Genomic DNA, 19,892 nt, shown 5'->3' on the forward strand with positions numbered 1-19,892 from the left:
CCTAACAGCAGACTTTCAATCCGTCTTCTAATTTCCTGGCTGCTAGTGCCGAGATTGTTGACTGTAGAGCCAAGCAAACTGAAGCTGTGAACAATCTCAGTCTCTTCACCATTCATCCTGATGCTGCCAATTGGCCCAGTGGTGAGAATCTTCGTATCTTGAATAGTAGAGTTGAAAACACCATGACTGGCTCAACGATGGCATCTGACTGTGCTGATTGGCTTGTGTGTCGCTCTCCTTGGTCCTGACGGTAACTGTCTCCGCATCAGGCTTCTGAAAGGGCTCCCTGGGCCTCTCCTGTGTCTGAAGTCCCATTCTAGGACTTTGATTCACAGTTTTTCTGGTTATCTTTACAGAACATCCATATTTTGAAAATTGTCATCTGTTCCAGTGTTGCTTCATGGGCCATGTTGTTGTGGTGGTTGTTATTGTTGTTTGTTGTGGTGGTGGTGGTAGTTATGTACTGTCGAGTCACCTGCAACTCATAATGACCCTATGTACAGCAGCCCTAAACCCTGCTCTGTTCCTATGCCAATATCACCATCTCCAACACATCTACCCCCATTACCTCAGTCACTGAATCAATTCGCCTTATATAGGGTCATCCTCTCCTGCGCTGTCCCTCCACCCTCCCAAGCATGACATCCTTCTCCAAGGATTGGTTCCTCCTTGCAACATACCTGAACCAATTCAAAGCCCTGAGTTTCATAGAGGATGAAAAGCAGCTTGAAGGCCCTAGTTGGTCAGTCCTCCTCCATTTCTTAATATATCTCTCTGGGCTCCACAACTTCCTGATAATGGCTGGATAGCTTGTATCCTGCTGGTAGCAATTACAAACTCAGAGCAAAACACATAATAAAAAAGCGGCAGCAACGGCTTATGTAGGCCTTGGAGCACAGCTGAGAGCTGATAGAACTAGAGGAGCCCTGAGCTAGACAGAGGCGAGCCCCAGGTAAAATCCATGTTCTAAAGCACCTCGAGGGTGTAACAGAGCAAGCAGAAAGTGGGGGCACAGAGGGATGAGTCCTCAGAGGAGGTGCAAGATCAAGGCTGCCTAAAAGGGTAGTTGTTGAGGAAGAAACTCTGAAAACCCACATTGCATTGAAATGACCCTCAAATTGTTGACTGACTCCTGGATTTGGGCTTGCGATGGATGAGATTCCGGGAGCCCAGGGGAGAACAGAAGTTTGTTGAGTCAAGAAGAGTTTTCAGAGCTCACAAGGACAGAGGGGACAGAGTGTAGAGTTCTGCCAAGTCAGGCTGGAGCTGCAGTGGCACGGAGGTTAAAGCTCTCTGCTGCTAACTAGAACGTCTGTGGTTCAGACCTGTTAGGGATCCCCCAGAGAAGAGACCTGGTGAGGGTCTTTCATGAAGATTTGCAGCCAAAAGATGCCGTGGGAATTTCTACTCTGCCTCATAGAGTCACAGAAATGAGGATTATAACGACATGTGCAAAGGCCTGGAGTTAGGAAGCCCAAGAGGAACAGCACGCTTTGTAGTTCTCGAGCTGAAAGAACTGAAGACCAAACCCGCGCTCGAGTTGCTGAAGAAGTCCAAGTGCAGAATAGCGAAGTCTTAAGTGCGTGTGACACTGGAAGCAGCAGCATTGGGAGGTAGAGTCACCGTATCAGAAAGCTGGTTGACACAGACCATTGGAAACAAGCCCTCCTTCAAAATCACTGCCTTTGAGTTGGTTCTTAACACCCTTTCTCCTGCCTTCCAAGCTTGTGAATGGTCCTGGAAGAAACTGTGTGTCCTTCTCCTCAGCAGCTGCTGGTGGATTTGAACCACCAGAATGTGGCATTTGAGTTGGCAGCGCATCTCGCTATAGACTCCACCACCAGGGGCAGCATACGACCTGGAACCAGAGGTGCTGGAGAAGAGTGGACGCTGCTCTGAAGGCATTGGCGTGCAGTAAGACTCCAGGGACTGGCAAAAGACTGACTGAGGTGTTTCAGAAAACTGACAGAGGTCCATATTTGGGCCCATTTATAAAAAGGGGGGATAATGAAAAAGATTCATTATTGACCAGTTACTCAAGATTAAAGTGATTGGAGCCATGCATTAGCAGTGGCCTGCCAGACATTCACGCTGGATTTCCAAGAGACCTTGGAACAAGGGGCCTGATTGCCTTGTGTCCAAGGACGAGGCTTTGCTTGGCCTGTGCAGAAGCCTGCAGGTGGACCGGAGAGGACACTAGGGAGTCTACAAACCTCCTGTCCTCCCTACTCCTGGACGTGATGGTTAGCCCCACTTCTGCCCTGCAGAGCCCCTCCCTATGCCCTCTGACCCCCGAGGCCAGTTCTCCATGTCACATAGGAGATTGATCAGTGGGAACTCTGACCTCAGCTGCCCTTAGAAACCCTGCCCCAGGCAGGCCTAGAAAACCCTGGGAAGGAGGTTGGGGTGTTGGTGTGCTTGACCTCAAAGCTCCTCTGAAATACTCCAGCCTCAGTCCCTGGGAGCTTCCCTCTCAATGGCCCCGCCTGGCAGCCTCCCTACAGACGTGCTCACGCCTGCCTCTCTGCTCAGAGATAACCCCGCTATCGCTGCGACGCCTTTTTATATCTCCTGTTATTTATAAAAGTATGATTCATTTAGCAGTGATTGTGAGACGCAGAAACGGTGCCTACTAATATTGAAATTGCAGTTATGTACGGCGACTCATGGATAAGCTAGCATGTCTGTTTTGGATCAGGTTGGGGGTGGGGGCAGCGCAAGTTCTGGCCTGGCTCCTGCGTGGCCACGTCCTGTCCCAGTATTGTTCTCCCTCCCACAGGGTAAAGTGGAGGCTGGAGCTGGTGGGTGGCTGAGACACTCTGCTTCCTCTCTCCATCTCCGTGGGCATCCTCTCAGACCAGAGGCGAGCACTTCACACTGGGAGTTTGGGTCGAGGTGGAAAATAGCCTCGGTCCTGCTGTTCCTTGTCCAGCCTGACTTCATCCCTTGTCCCCCGGAAACAGTGAGCAAGAATTAAGCAAGGAAGGAAAGAGAGTTGGAGTACTGGGATATCCCCGGCCCCAAGCCCCGGGAAGTGTGCCATTGTTGCTCCGGTGTGCTGGGACTATCCTTCCTGCTCTCGGACTGGGTTTTTGCAGCCTTAGATAATTCACGGGGTTTGAAATACGACCCAACACAGGCTCTGCGGGTGCCCAGAGCTCACTCCTGTGCCTGAGTTCACACAGGAGTAACCACCCATGGATGGGTTTGAGACTCTTCAGAGAAGCTGCAGTCACATTTCAGAACTCCCAAAAAATGTGCTGTTGAACCAATAATAATATACTCAATGCAGTAATCAACACACTGTCCTGTCAGCCACAGTGAAAAATGCTCCCGTAACATCGCAGTAATAAACACACTGCTACAATTGCAGTAGTAAACAAGGGACAGTAACAATGACAGAAGTAACAGTTGCAGCAATAAGCATGGCCTTGGAACAACCATAGTAATAGATACACAACAGTAGCAATAACAGCAGTTAAAAATGCTACAGTAACAACCAGGACACCTTTGCAGTGGTGGCTGTGGTGCTGACCTTGGTCAGGGGCCGGCTGCATAACCACTGTCCCAGGGAATACTCAATTCCAGTGGTCACAGCTTTGAAAACCCCACAGACATCACAGGAATCACCAAGAGATAGAATCCGCTCAGGACAGCACACAGTGGCTGCTTGCAGAGTCCAGAGGGGGTGCCAGTGGAAGGTTGGTGGTTTGAACCCATCCAAGGACTAGCCTGGTCATGGCAGCCTTGGAAAGCCTTTGGGGTGCAGAGGTACATTAACAAACAAGGGATTCCCCCAAGTCAGAACTGACTTGGCATCTGTACTGTAACCGTTGTGGCTTGCTTTGTTATGGGGACACTTGTAACATAGGGGAAGTTACCCAGCCAGGATTTGAACCCAGGAAGTTCCGTTGCGGGCATTACCTGGGACACTTTGCGGTTCCCTTGGAGCTGTGTGGTGCTGACTCTGAGCTGGCATTTGGAGACACTCTTGCCTGAGCCCCAGCCTCACGGACGCTGTGATAACAAGCCAGGCGCAGCTCCCCCTGACAAGGACTGGACTCCCAGGGCGGGATTCCACCAACACCCCCTGCTCACCTTCTTCCTCCTAAGTCAGCATCTCACCGTACAGGATTGGCCTGAGCCCAGGGGCCTGGAACACTGCAGGAGGGAGAAGGGTCCTGACCCGGGCTGGCTGAACTCAGCGTGGGGACGATGGACACAGGGAGGAGACGCTGAGGAGACTGTAGAGTGACGAACGAAGCTGGCCTCTCATCTCAGGGTGCAGGAAGACAGTGAGGCTCAGCACCTCATTCCCCGGGCTCACGGGGCACCTGCATGGCCCTGGCAGGTGAGGAGGCAGAGAAGTCATGGCTCCCAGACTCTGTGAGTCAGCACAAGCGGTGCACGTGAAGCATGGGGCTGGTGGGCCACTCAAACCCTCAGCTTCCTCCTCTCAGTCAGTCCTGCTAAGTTGACTTGATACCCTCGGCCAACTTCCGTGGTGGGAAAAATAGAAGTTACTACTCAGTGCATCTCTTCCTTCCCTCCTTCCTTCATTCACAGTCAAAGCTCTAGGGAGCCCTTCCAGGGCGTTGGTCAGCCTGGCATCACAACCAGCTGTCAGGAGCCCAGAGTCCTGCAAGGGCTCAGGGCAGCTGAGGGCTGGCCAAGCCTGGGGTTTTGGGGAGGAGGCCCAGGATCCTGACTCTGGGAGGACTTGGAGGCGTGTCCCTGACAGGCGTGAGAGAAGAGGCTTTAGGTATTTTTTATTTTTTTTTAAGTTACAGTCCACCCTAGAAGCTGCACTGCGATCCCAGAGGCACAGTTCAAATCCACCAGTTTCTGGTGATGAGCGGTCTCCTCCCATGTGGTTTACCATCTCTGAACGCCTGCTGGAGAGCTGGCTGTGAGTCAGTTCCAGCTGACTTGATGGCACACAACAACAACAACAACAACAATCCTTAAACAAAGGAAGATTAGGGGCTCAGATCTCCCACCTAGCCATAAGCCAGGTGCGATCTGCAGCCCCCCTTGAACATCACGTGATTGAGCCTCGACAGTACTGGAGAGATGGCGTCAGCCACCCAGACAGGAACACGTGTGGTGTGATGACAGTTGGACTCAGCATGCTTGAGCTTCCAAAAAAGCCAAAGATCCTTGTAGACGTGGAATCAGTTTGGATCCTTTTGCTCAAGGTCAATTGTAAATTATTGGTAGTTGCCTTCAGCCATGAAGCCTGGGTCTGCCTTTGTGTTTGTTGTTGTTATGTGCTGTCGAATCAAGCACGACTCATAGGAACCCTGTGAACAGAGAGCAGATCTGCGCCCTTCCCTGTCCGGAGCCACCCTCCCCTCGTCTGATACACTTGAGCCATTACTGCTGTCACTTCGTCAGTCCCTCTCATGGAGAGCTCTCTCTTTTTCCCTAACTCTCCACCTTTCCGAGCAGGGTCCCTTTCTAAGTCGAAGCCCCTCCTAACCACATGCCTGAGGCTTCCCCTCCTTTCCTCCAGTGAACACTCAGGTTGTACGTTCTCCAAGACGTACCAGTTGGTGCTTCCGGCAGTCTGAGGGATAGTCAGCCTTCTCCAGCACCACAGCTCAGTCAGTTCTTCTGTCATCCTTATTCATTGTCCAGCTCTCAGGTGCATAATAAGTTCCTCTTTAAACTGACATCATTGCTCCTCAGTAATTCAGAGAGGTCCCTGACAGCAGACTTTCCTGATGCAAAACATCTTCTCATCTCCTGACTTCTGGTACCAAGGAAGCTAGTGGAACCTAGTAAGATGAAATTGTTGGCAATTTCAATCTTTCTTCATCTTTCATGGATTTACTTATCAATCCAGTGTTGAGGATTTTTGATATTGAGAAGTCAATCCATATTGATGACTGTCGTCTTTGATCTTCTGCAGCAAACCCTTCAAGTCCTCTTGTCTTTCAGAAAACAAACTTACATCATCTTCACAATGCAGGTTGTTGAATCTTCCCCCAATACTGATGCCACATTTCTTCTTCATAGAGTCCACCTTCTCGAATGATTTGCTCAGCATACAGATTGACTCTGGAGAGAGGACGTGTGGAGAGAGACTATGATGTTGCCACTCTGCTTTCTTAAGCTTAAACCATGCAGTGTTCCCCTGCTGTTTGGACAGCAGCTTCTTGGTGTAGGTAGAAGTTTCATATGAAATAATTAAGAGTTCTGGGATTCTCATTCTTCTCAGTGTTAGCTATAGTTTATCATTCATACGGTCAAGTAACTTTACATGTCAATAAAACACAAACTATTGTTGTTAGGAGCTGACAAGTTGACTACACTAGTGATCTGTGGACAGCCTGTCAGAACGGGCTCTGTCCTGCGCCATCCGTACACCATTTCCTGCAGGTGTGAGCCTGAGTTAACAGTCACAGCATCGGTCCGTCTCACTGAGGCTAGTCCTCGGCCCTGCTGTCCTAGCACCATGTCCTTTTCCAAGCACTGCTCCCTCCTAACGACCTGTCAGAGTATGTGGCACAAGGTTGCACCATCCCTCCTTCCAAGGACCTCCCTGGTTGCACTTTCTTCAAGGCAGATTTTTTGTTGTTTTGATTCTTTTGACAGTCCATGCTACAGTCATTGTTTTGCGCCAAGACCACCATCCGAAGATCTCATTTCTCCTTTGGTTTTCCATAGTCATTGTCTAACTTTCAGCTGCATAGAAAACCCATGCACACCTTAGTCTTTAAACTGACATCCTTGCTCTTAGCCATTTGAATAGGTCCTTGACAGCCCATCTGCCCCGCACATCAGTTGGCTTGTTGACGGCTGCTTCCCTGGGCATTGGTTTTCGGATCAAAGTCAAATGAAGTTGTTGGCAGCTTTCATCTTTTCTCTGTCTTTGATGGTGGTGTCTACTGGTCCATTTAGAAGGGTTTTCATTTTCTTTAGGTTAAAGTGTAGCCCGTATTGGAGTGTAACCCATATAGTGTTTGTTGTTCTTTAGTAAATACTTCCTGTCTTCACTTTTGTAAATTTGTGTCAATACAAGTTGTTGATGAGTCTTCCTCCAATCCTGATGTCACATTCTTCTTCATATAGTCCAACTTCTCTAACGATTTGTCCTGCATGCCAGTTGAATGGGTATGGAGAAAGTTTACAACCCTGACACCCCTTCTGATTTTAAATCATGCAGTGTTTCTTTATTCTGTTGGAACAGCTGCTTCTTGGTCTCTATCCGGGTTTCCCATGAGGTATTCTGTAATGGTCGTTCTTCTCAAAGGTGGTCCATAATTTATTATGATCCACATAGCTGAATGCCTGTGAAACAGCACTATCGATACCCTCACACACGGGTGAGAAGAGACACAGAAAGATCACATGACCTGCCCGAGGTCACAGAGCTGAGAGAAGCAGGGTGCATCCAGGCCCCTGGCCTGAGCTTGAAGTCCAGCCTTGGGTGAGCCTGCTTCCAGAGGAGTGTGATGGGCAATGTCTGTGTTTCCTGGCTGCAGCCCTGCCCTCTGTCAGTGGGGGCTTTTGTGTAGCTAGGATTCTGAGCAGACCTTCTGGATGAGGACAGACTGGAAGAACGGCCTCGCGGCCAGCTTGCAAAATAAGCCAGTGGAAACCCTAAAAATGACAGTGGTCTGATCTGTACCTAGTCACGCCTTGGCTTAGGGTAGCATTTCCCTCTGTTGTGCATGAAAACGCTGCCGATTGGGGATTGTCTCAATAGTGACAGGTGACAGCGTGTCCATTGCTCAGTGGAGACACTGAGGCCAGGCTGCCACGCACCGCCCCCCAGTGCTCCTGCTGTGAAGGATGGGGGACCCATTACTAATACACACATGAATTTTCCAAGCTCCAGGACACATCCCAGCCCCAGCGTGTTTGTAGCACCTGGTCCGTCCTCCCTGCCAGAATCTTGAAATGTTCTGATGTGCAAAGAGCCTTTTTTTATACAAGAAACTGGATTATTTTCAGCCTGTTGTCAGGCAGTTGTCAAAAGACGAGGCAGAAAAAGGGACCCATGGTCTGAGAGCTTTCAGAGGTTTGTGTCACATAAAAGGAGTCTGTTGAGGTGAGGTTGGATCCCGGGCCCTGTCCCTATGGGAGGAGGAGAGGAGGAAGACTTGGAAGGGTCAGCTTGTTAATGACCTGGCCCCAGGGCTGACATTGGGGTGGGGCAGAGGAAATGATGATGCACAGGGCCAGGGCAGGGCTGTTAGCCTGGAGTGCATTTGGGGGTGTCCCTGGCAGAAGCAAAAAGGAAGTAGATTCCATTGTATGCATCCAGCATGGACAGTCACCTCCAGGGCAGAAATGTGAGCTTCTGTGTTGATGTAGGACCCAGTTGTAAGAACTACGCACAGATAGTGAGCGCCCCGTCTCTAGGACTAATCAAGGAGGGTGTTCCTGCCATTTGGTGAGAATGCCTGAAATGGGCTGAGTGTTACCAGGATTGGCCCACCGGCCCGGACAGAATTTCTGTGGAGCTGACCAGAATTCCCATGTGTCTCTGTGCACACAGTAGGGCCGCAGGCTGGGCACAGTGGGCCCACATGCATGCCTGAGGAGTGTGATGATGCTGTCAGTGCTGATGTCCATGGTTTGAGACTCCTCTTCCTCCAAGCGTGGTTTGGAAAAGGTGTCTGTTTATTAATTGACAGTTAAGAAAAACACTCCAATCCCCAAGTGAGCAGCCCACTACTCTCTAAAAGGTGGGCAGTTCGAACCCACCCAGAAGCACCTCCAAGGACAGGCCTGACAGCTTTGACGAGAGAGGAACCTGCACCCTGCCTTCTGGGAACCCGGCTCTGTGATCCTGGTCACTTGAGACGCAGCCCCAGGGCCCCCAATATTTCCCAGCTTTGCTCCCACTGTGGGTAAACTCCGGAAGACTGCGGGCCTCGTGCGGGCGCCGAGCACAGGCCTTCCCATCTGTGTGGTCGGCACAGAGTACCTCGTCCTCCTCTGTGCTGATGGGGCTCTTTCTTGGCCATTCAGACCCCCAGAGTTCTGGGGTGAAGGCTCCATCCCATCCCAGAAGGTGTGGAGACACCGTTATGTGCGAGCTTCCTATTTCCCCAGGAATTTTTCCTGGGCCTTCCCCACAGCCAGCAGCACCAAAGATGGTGGGGTGCAGCTTCCCCTTGGCACGGGGGCTGGTCCCAGACTTGCCAGCGAGGAGCCTGCCTCCTCACTCCACCGGCAGTGAAGGCAGCAGCGCTGGAGAGACGGGGTGCCCGGAAGCGTGGCGCACGGAGTCCCCGTTCTGGGGAGGGCACCCCTGGAGGACAGATGGAGCAGGCTGAGCCTCGCAGCCTCCCACTCGTCCACAGGCCCTCTGAGCTTTGACGAGTTCTCTGCAACCACGTGGCAGTGCACGTGGCTGCCTGGGACCCCCCACTTCCTGAGGGGAGCTGCCTTTATCAGCTGTCACCAAAGGGTCCCCTCCCTCCCACACAGTCAGGACAGGACCCTGCGGACAGACCTGGTCCCCTAACAGAGGTCCGGCAGGGAGCTTCTCCTCTGCCACGCAAGAGAAGAGGTGGGCATGTCTTTGTAGGCGACTCCGCCACTGAGGGACACTTTCCTGGAGACTGGCCACCCTGCCCACCCCTGAGTCGCGCGATGGGCGTGCATTGTCATGGATGATAAACTCTGCCAGCAGCAGAAGCATTATTAGCACAAGTCTTTATCTGACTCTGGATTTGCAACTTGGATGCTAAAAAGAAGGTCCTCAGTTCAAACCTACCAACCACTATTAGTGAGAAGATGGGACCGTGTGCTCCCATGAGGATGACGCATCCGGACCCCGAAGGGGACGCTGTGCCACGTGCTGCAAGGCCTCTCCAGATCCTGCTTACACTGCAGCCACAAGTGCAGGGCGTGACGTGCTGTGGTCAGGCTGGTGCAGGTGAATCCAGCTAACCCCAGAGGGAGCTTTGGCGGCCTAGTGGTAAGGAGCTGCACTGTCCACCCAAAGGCCGACAGTTCAAATCCACTAGCTGCTCCATAGGAAAAAGGCTCACAGTCTCCTTCCATGCAGTTTACAGCCTCTACACACCCACTGGAGAGTCAGCGATGAGTTGGTTCCGGTTTGAGGGCTCACAACAACAACCACCTAAAGGGAGAAGGTCTGAAACCACCCAGCAGTGCCGCAGAGGAAGTGTCTGGCCACCTCCTCCCACAGCTGTCCACTGCAATCCAGTGGGAGCAACTTGACTCAACGTGGCCCCTGTTACAGGGCAGTGTTGTGCTCTTTGAGGAAGCGTGTCGCCTGGCCTTTCTTCTGTGGTACACCTGGTTGGGGTCAGACCACCCAGTGTCCAGCCTTCACATCCGTTCTGCATCCAAGGACCCTCCGCTCTGTTTCCAAGGCTGTGTGTCTTTATGGGAGGGCAGTGCCCGCCTTCCTCCCAAGGAGTGGCCAGTGGACTGGCACTGCCCGCCTTCCTCCCGAGGAGTGGTCAGTGGACTGGCACTGCCCGCCTTCCTCCCGAGGAGTGGCCAGTGGACTGGCACTGCCCGCCTTCTTACCGAGGAGTGGCCAGTGGACTGGCACTGCCCGCCTTCCTCCCGAGGTGTGGCCAGTGGACTGGCACTGCCCGCCTTTTGGGTAGCAGGGCAGCACACTGCATGCTGCAGCACTGAGGGTCCTTTGCATTATGAAGAGGGCAGCCGTGGACACCCGGTGGGGCAGCTCTAGCCATGGCGCTCGGGGCCAGTGTGAGCCGGGTGTCAGCTTGGTTCATTTCTGCACGCGTTTGTTTTATATGTGTGAGAAAGTTGGCCAAGGAGAGATCTCGTCCAGGGGTCAGTTTCACTGTTGGGGTCACTTGGGCTTGCTGGGAAGGGGCATCACGTGGATTGAGAGGGGATTCATCCAGTGTCCAACTGACATCACACGCACACTCATTCGTGACCCCAAGGTCATGTCCACTCTCCCAGCATTCCAAGGCTGCCTGACCAGACATGTGGCCAACTTGAGCCCCCGACGAGGGAGGCCGCGTCCGTCCCCGCCGGGAGCCGGTCTTTCCTGCTGCACCATTGTTGCTGACACATGCCCACCATATGGAATTCCACTGGCATGTTCCTCCTCCCCTCCCCTCATCTCATCGCTTTGATTTTTTTTTTTAATTTTGGAAGCAGTTCTCTTAGCAACCAATAAAAAAAAAACAAAACACCCCACACTTAATTACATGCCGGGAAGCAGACGCCTCAGACGGCACAACCTTGCTCGGGCTGCGCCGTGTGGGGCTCCTTTCCGGAGCCCCTTTGGGTGGAGTGGGAGCGGGCTCTCCAACCGGCTGCCGGCGCACACATGTGCACACTGTTCTGTGTTGACTTCACAAATACAACTTTCTCCATGCAGTGCTGCCCAGCGGGCGCCCTCCAGTGTGTCCCCCAAACTTCTGCCGGGTGGGGATGTGCAGCAGCTGGAGGGGCAGGCGGCCGGAGCAGGGCACGCCTGGCTTCCCGTTGGATGGTTAGTTCTCTTTAAAAAGAGCGAGCGGGAGCCAGCCCTGTTCTCTCCGGCGTAATTGCCACGCTGGGAGCGAGCCAGCGGAGTAATTGCTACGTGTGCCCGAGCCTCTCCAGCGGAAATGTGGGTCATGCTCAGAGCCGCCGGCGCGCTGACGCGGTCTGTGCAGGGTGCGCGCCAGCTGAGGCTTCTCTGAAGCCTGGGTGCTGGGTCCCTCTCCGCTTCCTCTTGCTCCCCGCTGGCAGACAGGCAGCCTTCTGGATCAAGCGGCGGCTGCTGAAAATAAAAAGCGACTCTGCTGACAAAGGTGCGCCCTCTCGGGCCACGGCCACAGCTCGGCAGCGACGATGCCCCCTGCACCGTCCAAGTTTTGCTGGCTCCTTGGGGCCAGAGCGTGCAAATGACTTGGAGAGTTTGCTGGCCGCCCGCCCGCCCACCCTGGGGCTGCAGGACGCGCGCCCCATCCTGGCGAAGATGCTCAGATCCCAGAGGCTCACATGACAGGGAGGCGAGTGTGAGCAGGGCTTGCTCGCAGCTCCTGTGTGAGCATAGTTGGTTCCCAGCTGACAGACAGAATATGGGGTGGGCTCTGTCTCCAGCGCGCCGGGCCCGGCGTGCCCAGCCATCCCCGAGTCTGCACAGCGCCCCGACGCCCGCCGCAGCTGCCAGGCTCCACGCTGCCCCGGCGCCCGGGCACGGGGGCTCCCTCCTGGCTGTCCTGCTGTGCCCTCCTCCGAGAAGGTTATAGAATGAGCGCGCCACTGCCCAAGTCAGAGGCAAAATGAAGTCTTTGTTAAATGCCTTCACCAAGAAGGATGGTAAGGGGCGAGCCTGGGAGCGGCGCGGGTGCATGGGAACAAGCAGCTCCGTGCTGCCTCGGGGTGGAGGGTGGGGAGTCTGCTCCCCTCAGTTTGCCGGCTGTTCTCCCCCAGCATGTTGCAAAAATTGCTCTGCTGGTGCGTGGTTGACACTGGGTCTGGCCATCAAGGCAGTGGAGGGGCCGTGTGTCTCAGGGCTCCGGCCGCTGCACGCGGCTCCCTGGGAACTAAGTCGGAGGGCAGAGGAAGGAAGTTTCCTGTGTGTGGTGTGGGGTGGGTTACCTGGGGCTGCCGAGCGAGCGCCAGCTGAGCACAGCAGGGCTGCGTGGACCATGCCGGGTGGACTCGGCTGCCGGGTGGTTCCTCCCAGCTCGCTCCCTGAGTGAGCCTGCCTTTTGTGGGGTGGATGGAGGCGAGCCCTGGGGCGACCGGCTTGAAAAGCACATATGCTTTTTGTCTTACCTTGTGTGGATTTATTGTGGGAAAGATGTATAAATAACGCCTGGAAGACAGCTAAGAAAATACCCGCCCACTTGGTGCTTTGCAGGTTGCCTGTGAGAAGGAAATGGTTGGGTGGAATATTAATCCTTTTTAGACAGGAAAAAGAGTTATTTTTAACCCTTTCACAGCATCCACATTGTCAGGGAGGGTCCTGATTGGACCATTTGCCACACAGAACGCTCGGGTTCTGGGGAAGCAGAAGGTTGATGAAAATCTTACTTTGGAGGCATCTCGGCGGCATTGGCTTCCCAGCTCGTCATCAAGTGATCATCTAAGAAATTTCCAATTAAATTGCACAGGAAGCTAATTTAATCCGAATCTTAGTAATTAAGGGAGGCAATTTTCATTAAAATGCTCACCCTTAATGTCACCCCTGTGACTTCATTTGAAAGCCTTGGCTGGCCCTTGGGGAAAAGGTGTTTGAAAATGTCCCAACCCATTTCATCGCTTCCACCTTGTAGAGCCCCCCCCCCCGCCCTTTTCCTGGGGAGCTCTCACTCCAGAAATGTGCATTTTAAGACCTTCATCTGAGCCTGTTTGTGCATCTGCTGAAGTGCCCCAGCTGTGGCCTTGTCCTCATGTTCCTTGGGGACTAAGAGTTGGGGCATCTGAGAGTTGGGGTACTGACAAGTGTGGTTGCCTTTTATCAATTCTGTTCTTTCGGGCACTTGTTCCTCCAGTGACTGGGAGAAGTTCCCTGGGTTTCAGCTCTTTTATCAGGTGCTGCTCCCAGTAATTTCATTCTGGAAGATAGGATTTGCTGTATGTGTGGGGGCCAGGGAGGCTGGAGAGGGGTGTGGGCAGTAGGAATTCCAGCAGCCCCTGCTTATGCTGATGTGAGACCCATGTCCAAGGAGGAGATGCGGGGGAGCCCAAGTGTGCTGGGGCCACCCTGATCACAGGGGTGTGCTGGGGCCACCCTGACCACAGGGGTATGCTGGGGCCGCCCTCACCATAGGGGTGTGCTTCGGAGCTGTGGTGTGGTCTCCAGTCAGTGATCTTGTGAGGAGAAGCTAGTAACTCCAGGGATGGTAGCCTCGCCTGCCCTCCAAGGTCACCCTCCCCTCTGTCAGGCAGCTCCCAGCTCTTCCAAAAGCCATCACTGCCAGTCGCTGCTCTGAGACCTCAGTGAAGGGCCCTTTCTCCCTGATGCCCTGTGGCCAGACTCTCTGGAGAGACGAGTGGTTTTGGAGAGAGACATCTGTGGGGAACAGGCAGCCTGTCCTCTCCCAGCCAGGACGGTCCCTGTGGACCACTCTGTACTGCTCAAGTATGTCTCCCTCCGGTGGACGGCTTGCCCAGCCAGTGGCTTAAGGTGACCACAACCTGCCGCCCAGTTGGGGAGTCTCCCCCCTCCCCCAGCGTGTCTCCCCAGCTCAGAGCAGAGTCCTGGCTTACAGCTGACAGGACACCTGTGCTTCCTTAGGCACCTTGTGCCGAGTCTGGGGGCTGCCCTCTGGGGAGTCCTTCCTCTGGAGCCCCAAGTCCAGGGTTCCAGGCTGACCCTGTATGGGGTGTGGTAGGGGTATGGGAAGTGCACTGAATCAGAGGTCTCTCCATGATACCTTTGTCCCTGTCGAGCCTTACCAGGGCCACCTCTGTCCCCACGGAGCTAGAGAAGACTCGGCCCCCATGGAGCCCATGCAGAGCCATTCCTGTCCCTGTTGAAGTTGGTCAGGGCCACGTCTGTCCCTGTTGAAGTTGGTCAGGGCCACGTCTGTCCCTGTTGAAGCTGGTCAGGGCCACGTCTATCCCAGGAGCACCAGCATCCAGCTGTGGTGTGTGGGCTGACGTCTGGCCAGTGCTCTCAGGCTCGGTGAAGACACGGCTCCCCTTGGTCCTGGTGACAGGCTTTGCCAGGACCCTCTGGCCTTTGGCAGCCAGGGGCAGTGGAATGTCCCTGCTCTGTCACAGCCACTTTGCCGTGCTGCTGCTTGGAAACAGGGCACGTGGCTTTTGCATTTACAGTCTGGCCTTAGGTCAGGTGAAGTCTAGGGCCAATTGAGCTTCATCCCAAAGGAGGTGACACTGTTGACAAATGTCAGAGATGCCTGAGGGGGGATGATCTAGAAGACATCACAGCAGCTGTGCGAGAGATTGCTGGTGGCTGTTCTCTCTGTGGTCTGGGCCTCCTCCCTCGGTGCTCCTTCTGGGTATGGACACTGCCGTCCTGCCCACAGCCCTCAATTGGCCTGGCAGTGCCAGTGTCCGTGGTGGACAGGTGTCCTCACTCTGAGCCCAAGACACCTAGGCCCTTATCCCCTGGGAGGCAGACAGTTGGTCCATCGCCTGCTGTCCAGGTGACAGTTCAGCTTGATGGGCAGATCCAAAGGATATGTCTTGAGATGCAGCCAGCTGGTTAAGCAGAGGGTAGGTGTCACCAGCAGTGTGTGCTGCACTGTGAAACTCAAAGATTGATGGTTCAAAACCACACAGAGGCTCTCCTTTAGAGACTCCAGCTGAGAAAGCCTCACAGATGTTCTGTTCTGTAATGCCTGGGGTTACTGTGTGTTGGGACCTGCCCACTCTGTAAGGCCTGGGGTCACCGTGTGTCGGGGCCCAGCTCCGCTCTGTAAGGCCTGGGGTCACCACACGTTGTGACCAGGATGGACAACAGCAGGGCTGCAGGCGTGGAGCCCATGTTCCAGTGACCCCAGCAGGTACACCCCCAGCTGTGAGATGTACCGCCTGGCCTCCTAGGGGTCAGCGTGTGGCCCTCCTGGGGGACAGACTCTGTCCTTTCCATCTCCATCTTAAGTGACAGCTTAAGCATCCCCAGTGAGGTCCCTCCCTGCTTCCGTGCGGGTGCGTTCTGCATTTGTGGGGTCCAGGGAGGACTGCACACAGAACTCACAGCCGGCTTCTCCTTGGCTGCGTTTGCCTGGGGAGGGGGCTGCGGACAGACCGACCCGTGCCTGCCATGACCTGCAGAGCAGTGTCCTGCCTGCGTTGGCATGTCCTCTGCATGTCCTGCCTGGCATTGCCCACCCGTGCACAGGCACCACCCAGCAGGCCGGGCCTCACCACACCTTTCTGCTCTCTCCCCTCAGTGCCCTTCCGAGAGGCCCCGGCATACTCCAACCGCAGACGGCGGCCCCCCAACACACTGGCTGCGCCCCGGGTGCTGCTGCGGTCCAACAGTGACAATAACCTCAACGTCGGCCCGCAGGACTGGTCAGTGTGCTCCGCGGCCCCTGCCCACCGCAGCCTCTCGCCGCAGCTGCTGCAGCAGATGCCCAGCACCCCCGATGGCGCCGTGAAGACCCTCGGGGGCTACGCACCCGGTCCCCGCAGCCGGTCCCCCTCGCTCAACAGGCTGGGCGGTGCCGGCGAGGATGGCAAGAAGCAGCAGCCGCACTGGCATGTTGGGTAAGAGCCGGGCTGGGCGGGACTGCTGGTCGAGGGTGGCTGTGAGGTGGGCAGGGCAGGGCTGGGCTGGGGAGTGGTCAGGGCTCAGCTGTGAGGTGGTCAAGACTAGCCTGTGAGGTGGGCAGGGCTGGCCTGTGAGGTGGTCAGGGCTGGGCTGTGAGATCGTCAGGGCTAGCCTGTGAGGTGGGCAGGGCTGGGCCATGAGGTGGGCAGGGCTGAGCTGTGAGAGCATCAGGGCTGGGCTATGAGGTGGGCAGGGCTCAACTCTGAAGTGGTCAGGACTTGGCTGTGAAGTGGTCAGTGCTCGGCTATGAGATGGTCAGGGCTGGGCTGTGAGGTGGTCAGGGCTGGGCTGTGAGGTGGTCAGGGCTGGCATGTGAGGTGGGCAGGGCTTGGCCGTGAGGTGGTCAGGGCTGGGCCGTGAGGTGGGCAGGGCTCGGCCGTGAGGTGGTCAGGGCTGGGCCATGAGGTGGTCAGGGCTCAGCTGTGAGGTGGTCAGGGCTGGCATGTGAGGTGGGCAGGGCTTGGCCGTGAGGTGATCAGAGCTGGGCCGTGAGGTGGTCAGGGCTGGGCCGTGAGGTGGGCAGGGCTCGGCCGTGAGATGGTCAGGGCTGGGCCATGAGGTGGTCAGGGCTCAGCTGTGAGGTGGTCAGAAACTTTAAGCGCTTTGTCTTTTCACTGTCTCCGTAAGGCCAGCCCTGAGGTCATCATGGTGGGCATCCCAGCCATGGCAACGGCTCAGGACGGAGCTGGGTTGGTGGAGAGGGCAGGTCTACCTGCGGGGTGGGGTGGGTCCTGCCAAGCAAGTGTCTGCCTTGTGTTTTATGGCCGGCTTCCCGGGCCTCAGCATGGCTGACAGGAGCTGGAGGTGGCTCCCAGTGCTGTCCGGCCAGGAGCTCGAGGCCACTCTGGGCTCGGGGAGACTGCTGGTTGTTGTGTACCATGGAGTCGGCCTTGACCCATAGCTGAGCCTTCAGTGGGTTTTCAGAGGCAGTAAATCACACAGGAGGAGACTGCCCGTCTTTGTCATGTGGAGCAGCTGCTGGTGGACTTGAACCACGTGCCTTTGGGATCGCAGCTCAGCTTCTTACCACTAAGCCACCCTTTATAACTCTGCCAGAATGCTGGTTGAGGAAGAGCAGAGGCCTGGTGAGATGGTCGCGCACTAAGGCCGCTGCTCTCCTGATGGTGACAGTAGCAGGCCCTACAGTGTCAGTTCCTGCTGGGGCATGGGGACTGTGTATTCCAGAGCCAGCTGGTTTCTCAGGAACTCCACCCCAGGTCTGTTCTTCAGAGGAGCAGACTGAGGGGGGCTGAGCTCCCCAGAGCTCCCGAGTCCTTCTTGAAGGCAGCATGGGTGACTGAATTCGCACTCAGAGCTTCCCACGTGCTGTTGTCCTGAACCTCCCTCAAGCGAGCGTGGGGCGGTTCGGCCTTAGGGGTCACGAGTGGGCACTGTTACCGCACCCCCACCTCTGGGTCCTCACTTGCTTCTCTTGGCCTGATGCTTCTGGGAGACGGTACTGCTGTCGTCCCATCTTACAGATGAGGACACTGAGGCACACAGGGGCCGCCCAGTCATGCGTGGAGGCAGGACCCTAAGCCAGGGCCTGGTTCTGGGTCTCCCTCTCTGGTGACTGACTGGCCATCTCCCTGGCTCCTGATTGGCTCCGTGGTTGCGGGAGGCATTTGAACATGCGTGTTGGTCCTGGTCCCGCTGCCCTGCCTCTGTTGCTGGCCCACTTCACGGCCTTGGCCCGGTGCCCGGCTGGGATGGGGAGGCGGAGGTGCGTTTGCCCCTTGTGCAGGCTCAGGATTTCCGGGGATGTGGGTGCCCGAGGCAGATGTGAGCTCTGCGGCCTCCTCTGCTCAGCAAGACTGAGTGTCCCAGCCTTGACTGCAGCCTGGGCCCTGCCCTGGCCCTCGGGTGCCAGACGGCCTCAGCGTGCAGCAGAAGGTGGAGGGACTGACACTCCCCGAGCCAGTTCACTGCCATCATGAGACCCAGTTCCCAGCTCTGGTCTAGATTCTGGCTCAGAGAAGCCTCCAGGGAGAAGGCCCAGGTGCTAAGAACAGTTTAAAGCTAAATTACAGCACTCCCCAGAGGCAGCAGGTTCCACTCCACACCGTTAGCTAGAATTAGGGCTGTAATTTTCAAAGGCGTGTGTCCCTTCCCCCATTCAAAATCTAATAAGAGACCAAAGGCAGCGTGGCCAGGGACACTCAGGAGCGTCCAGGGGCTCCCAGGAACGTCCAGGGGCTCGTAGGAACTTCCAGTGCGATACTGCTCTGCAGAGCAGAAGGCGCTACGACTCATTCAGGATGCTGTCCAGTCACCCTGATTTCCTCAGTGAACTTGTATGTGCATGTGTTTGTTCCTACATGGGGCACGTATATGGTTGCAAGTCTTGCAAATGTGCATGCATTTATGTGCAAAAGCCCATGTGCACACATGTGTTTGCTCTCATGTGCACTTGGGTGATGGTTTGCCTTGTACACAAGTGTGAGTTTTTTTGAATGTCGATGTGTGCGTTGTGTGTGCACATGTTTGTGTGCCTCTGTGCATGTGCTTGTGTGGGGGCAGTTGTGCACATGTGTGTGCATGTATGTGTCATTGGCTGTGTGGGCAGGTGAGCACAGGTGTGGATGCCTTGCACATATGTGTCCTTGTGGGTAAAGGCCCGTGTGCATTGTGGGCCGGTAGTCGCATGGTTTTGTGTCTGTACATTTGTGTGTGTGTAGTCTGTGTTTGTACACATGAGCACACAGGTTGTGTGTGCATGTACACACATATGCATTTGCACCGTTCATGTGTGTACACACATGTGAACACATGTACGTGTGTGTATAGTTTGTATACATTTGTGCATGTGTTACTGCATTTTGTGTGTATATCTGTGTCTGAATACATGTGTACGTGTGTGTAACTTGTGTGTGTGTGTGTTCCTGAATACACTTGCAGATATTTTGTGTGCATCTGTGTACGTGTGTGTGTGTGTACCATCACTGAATTCTCACTGGCTGGACTTCCCTCCCCTCACACTGTGTGCCCTTGGACGGGTCACCTCCCACTCTGGGCCTCATCACTGTCATGTGTAATATGGGGTCACGGGCTTTCTGATTTGTTCTGGAGGTGAAACACACCCCTTTGTGGTTGTGCAGAGCACATAGCACTGCTGGGGAGTCTGCCCAACCTGCTGGTCCGTAGCTGGAACTCTCATCGTGTCCACCTGGGACTCTGTCCAGGACTGGGGACTCCCCAAACACAGGACTTTCATGAGGTGGCTGGTCCCCTACCTGTGGGCCTCTACCTGCTGGAGTGAGGAAGGGGGGCTGACCCGCTGACTCTCACCCAGCTTTGCCCCGTGCACCTGTCTGCCTTCTGTCTTCCCTCCATTCTCAGAGCCACGTCCTCTCCCCCCTCAACGCCTCAGTGGTAGCCATGCTGGAGGGATGCGTATGTGGGTCCTGGAGAGCTCTCAGCCCCTTAACCCTGCCTTCACAGCTCCGGGGACAGTACATGACCCCTTAGGTGGAGGTGGGGACAGCAGGTGTCCCTGCCTGACTTTCTGTCCTGGCCGCCCTGCTAAGTGCACTCAGGAAACATCATGCATAATAGGGTGGTCCTGGGGGAGCATGGTGGGGTGATCCTGGAAGGAGCGTGGTAGGGGTATTCCTGAGAGGTGCATGATGGCGTGGTCCTGGGAGGAGCATGGTAGGGTTCATCCTGGGAGAAT

General features: G+C 55.1%; 1 protein-coding gene across 1 annotated transcript in view; it reads left to right on the forward strand.

The window, feature by feature from the left end:
- SHANK2 (SH3 and multiple ankyrin repeat domains 2) overlaps window positions 1–19,892 on the forward strand; it is a 617,206-nt gene that overhangs the window by 220,740 nt on the left and 376,574 nt on the right. The window contains exon 10 of the mRNA XM_006893221.1: window positions 15,837–16,155. Within this exon, the coding sequence (XP_006893283.1) occupies window positions 15,837–16,155 (319 nt within the window). The remainder of the gene's footprint in view (window positions 1–15,836; window positions 16,156–19,892) is intronic.

This window comes from Elephantulus edwardii, unplaced genomic scaffold (genome assembly GCF_000299155.1).
Source record: "Elephantulus edwardii isolate Elephantulus edwardi_28Jun2011 unplaced genomic scaffold, EleEdw1.0 scaffold00126, whole genome shotgun sequence".
NCBI classification, from domain to species: domain Eukaryota; kingdom Metazoa; phylum Chordata; class Mammalia; order Macroscelidea; family Macroscelididae; genus Elephantulus; species Elephantulus edwardii.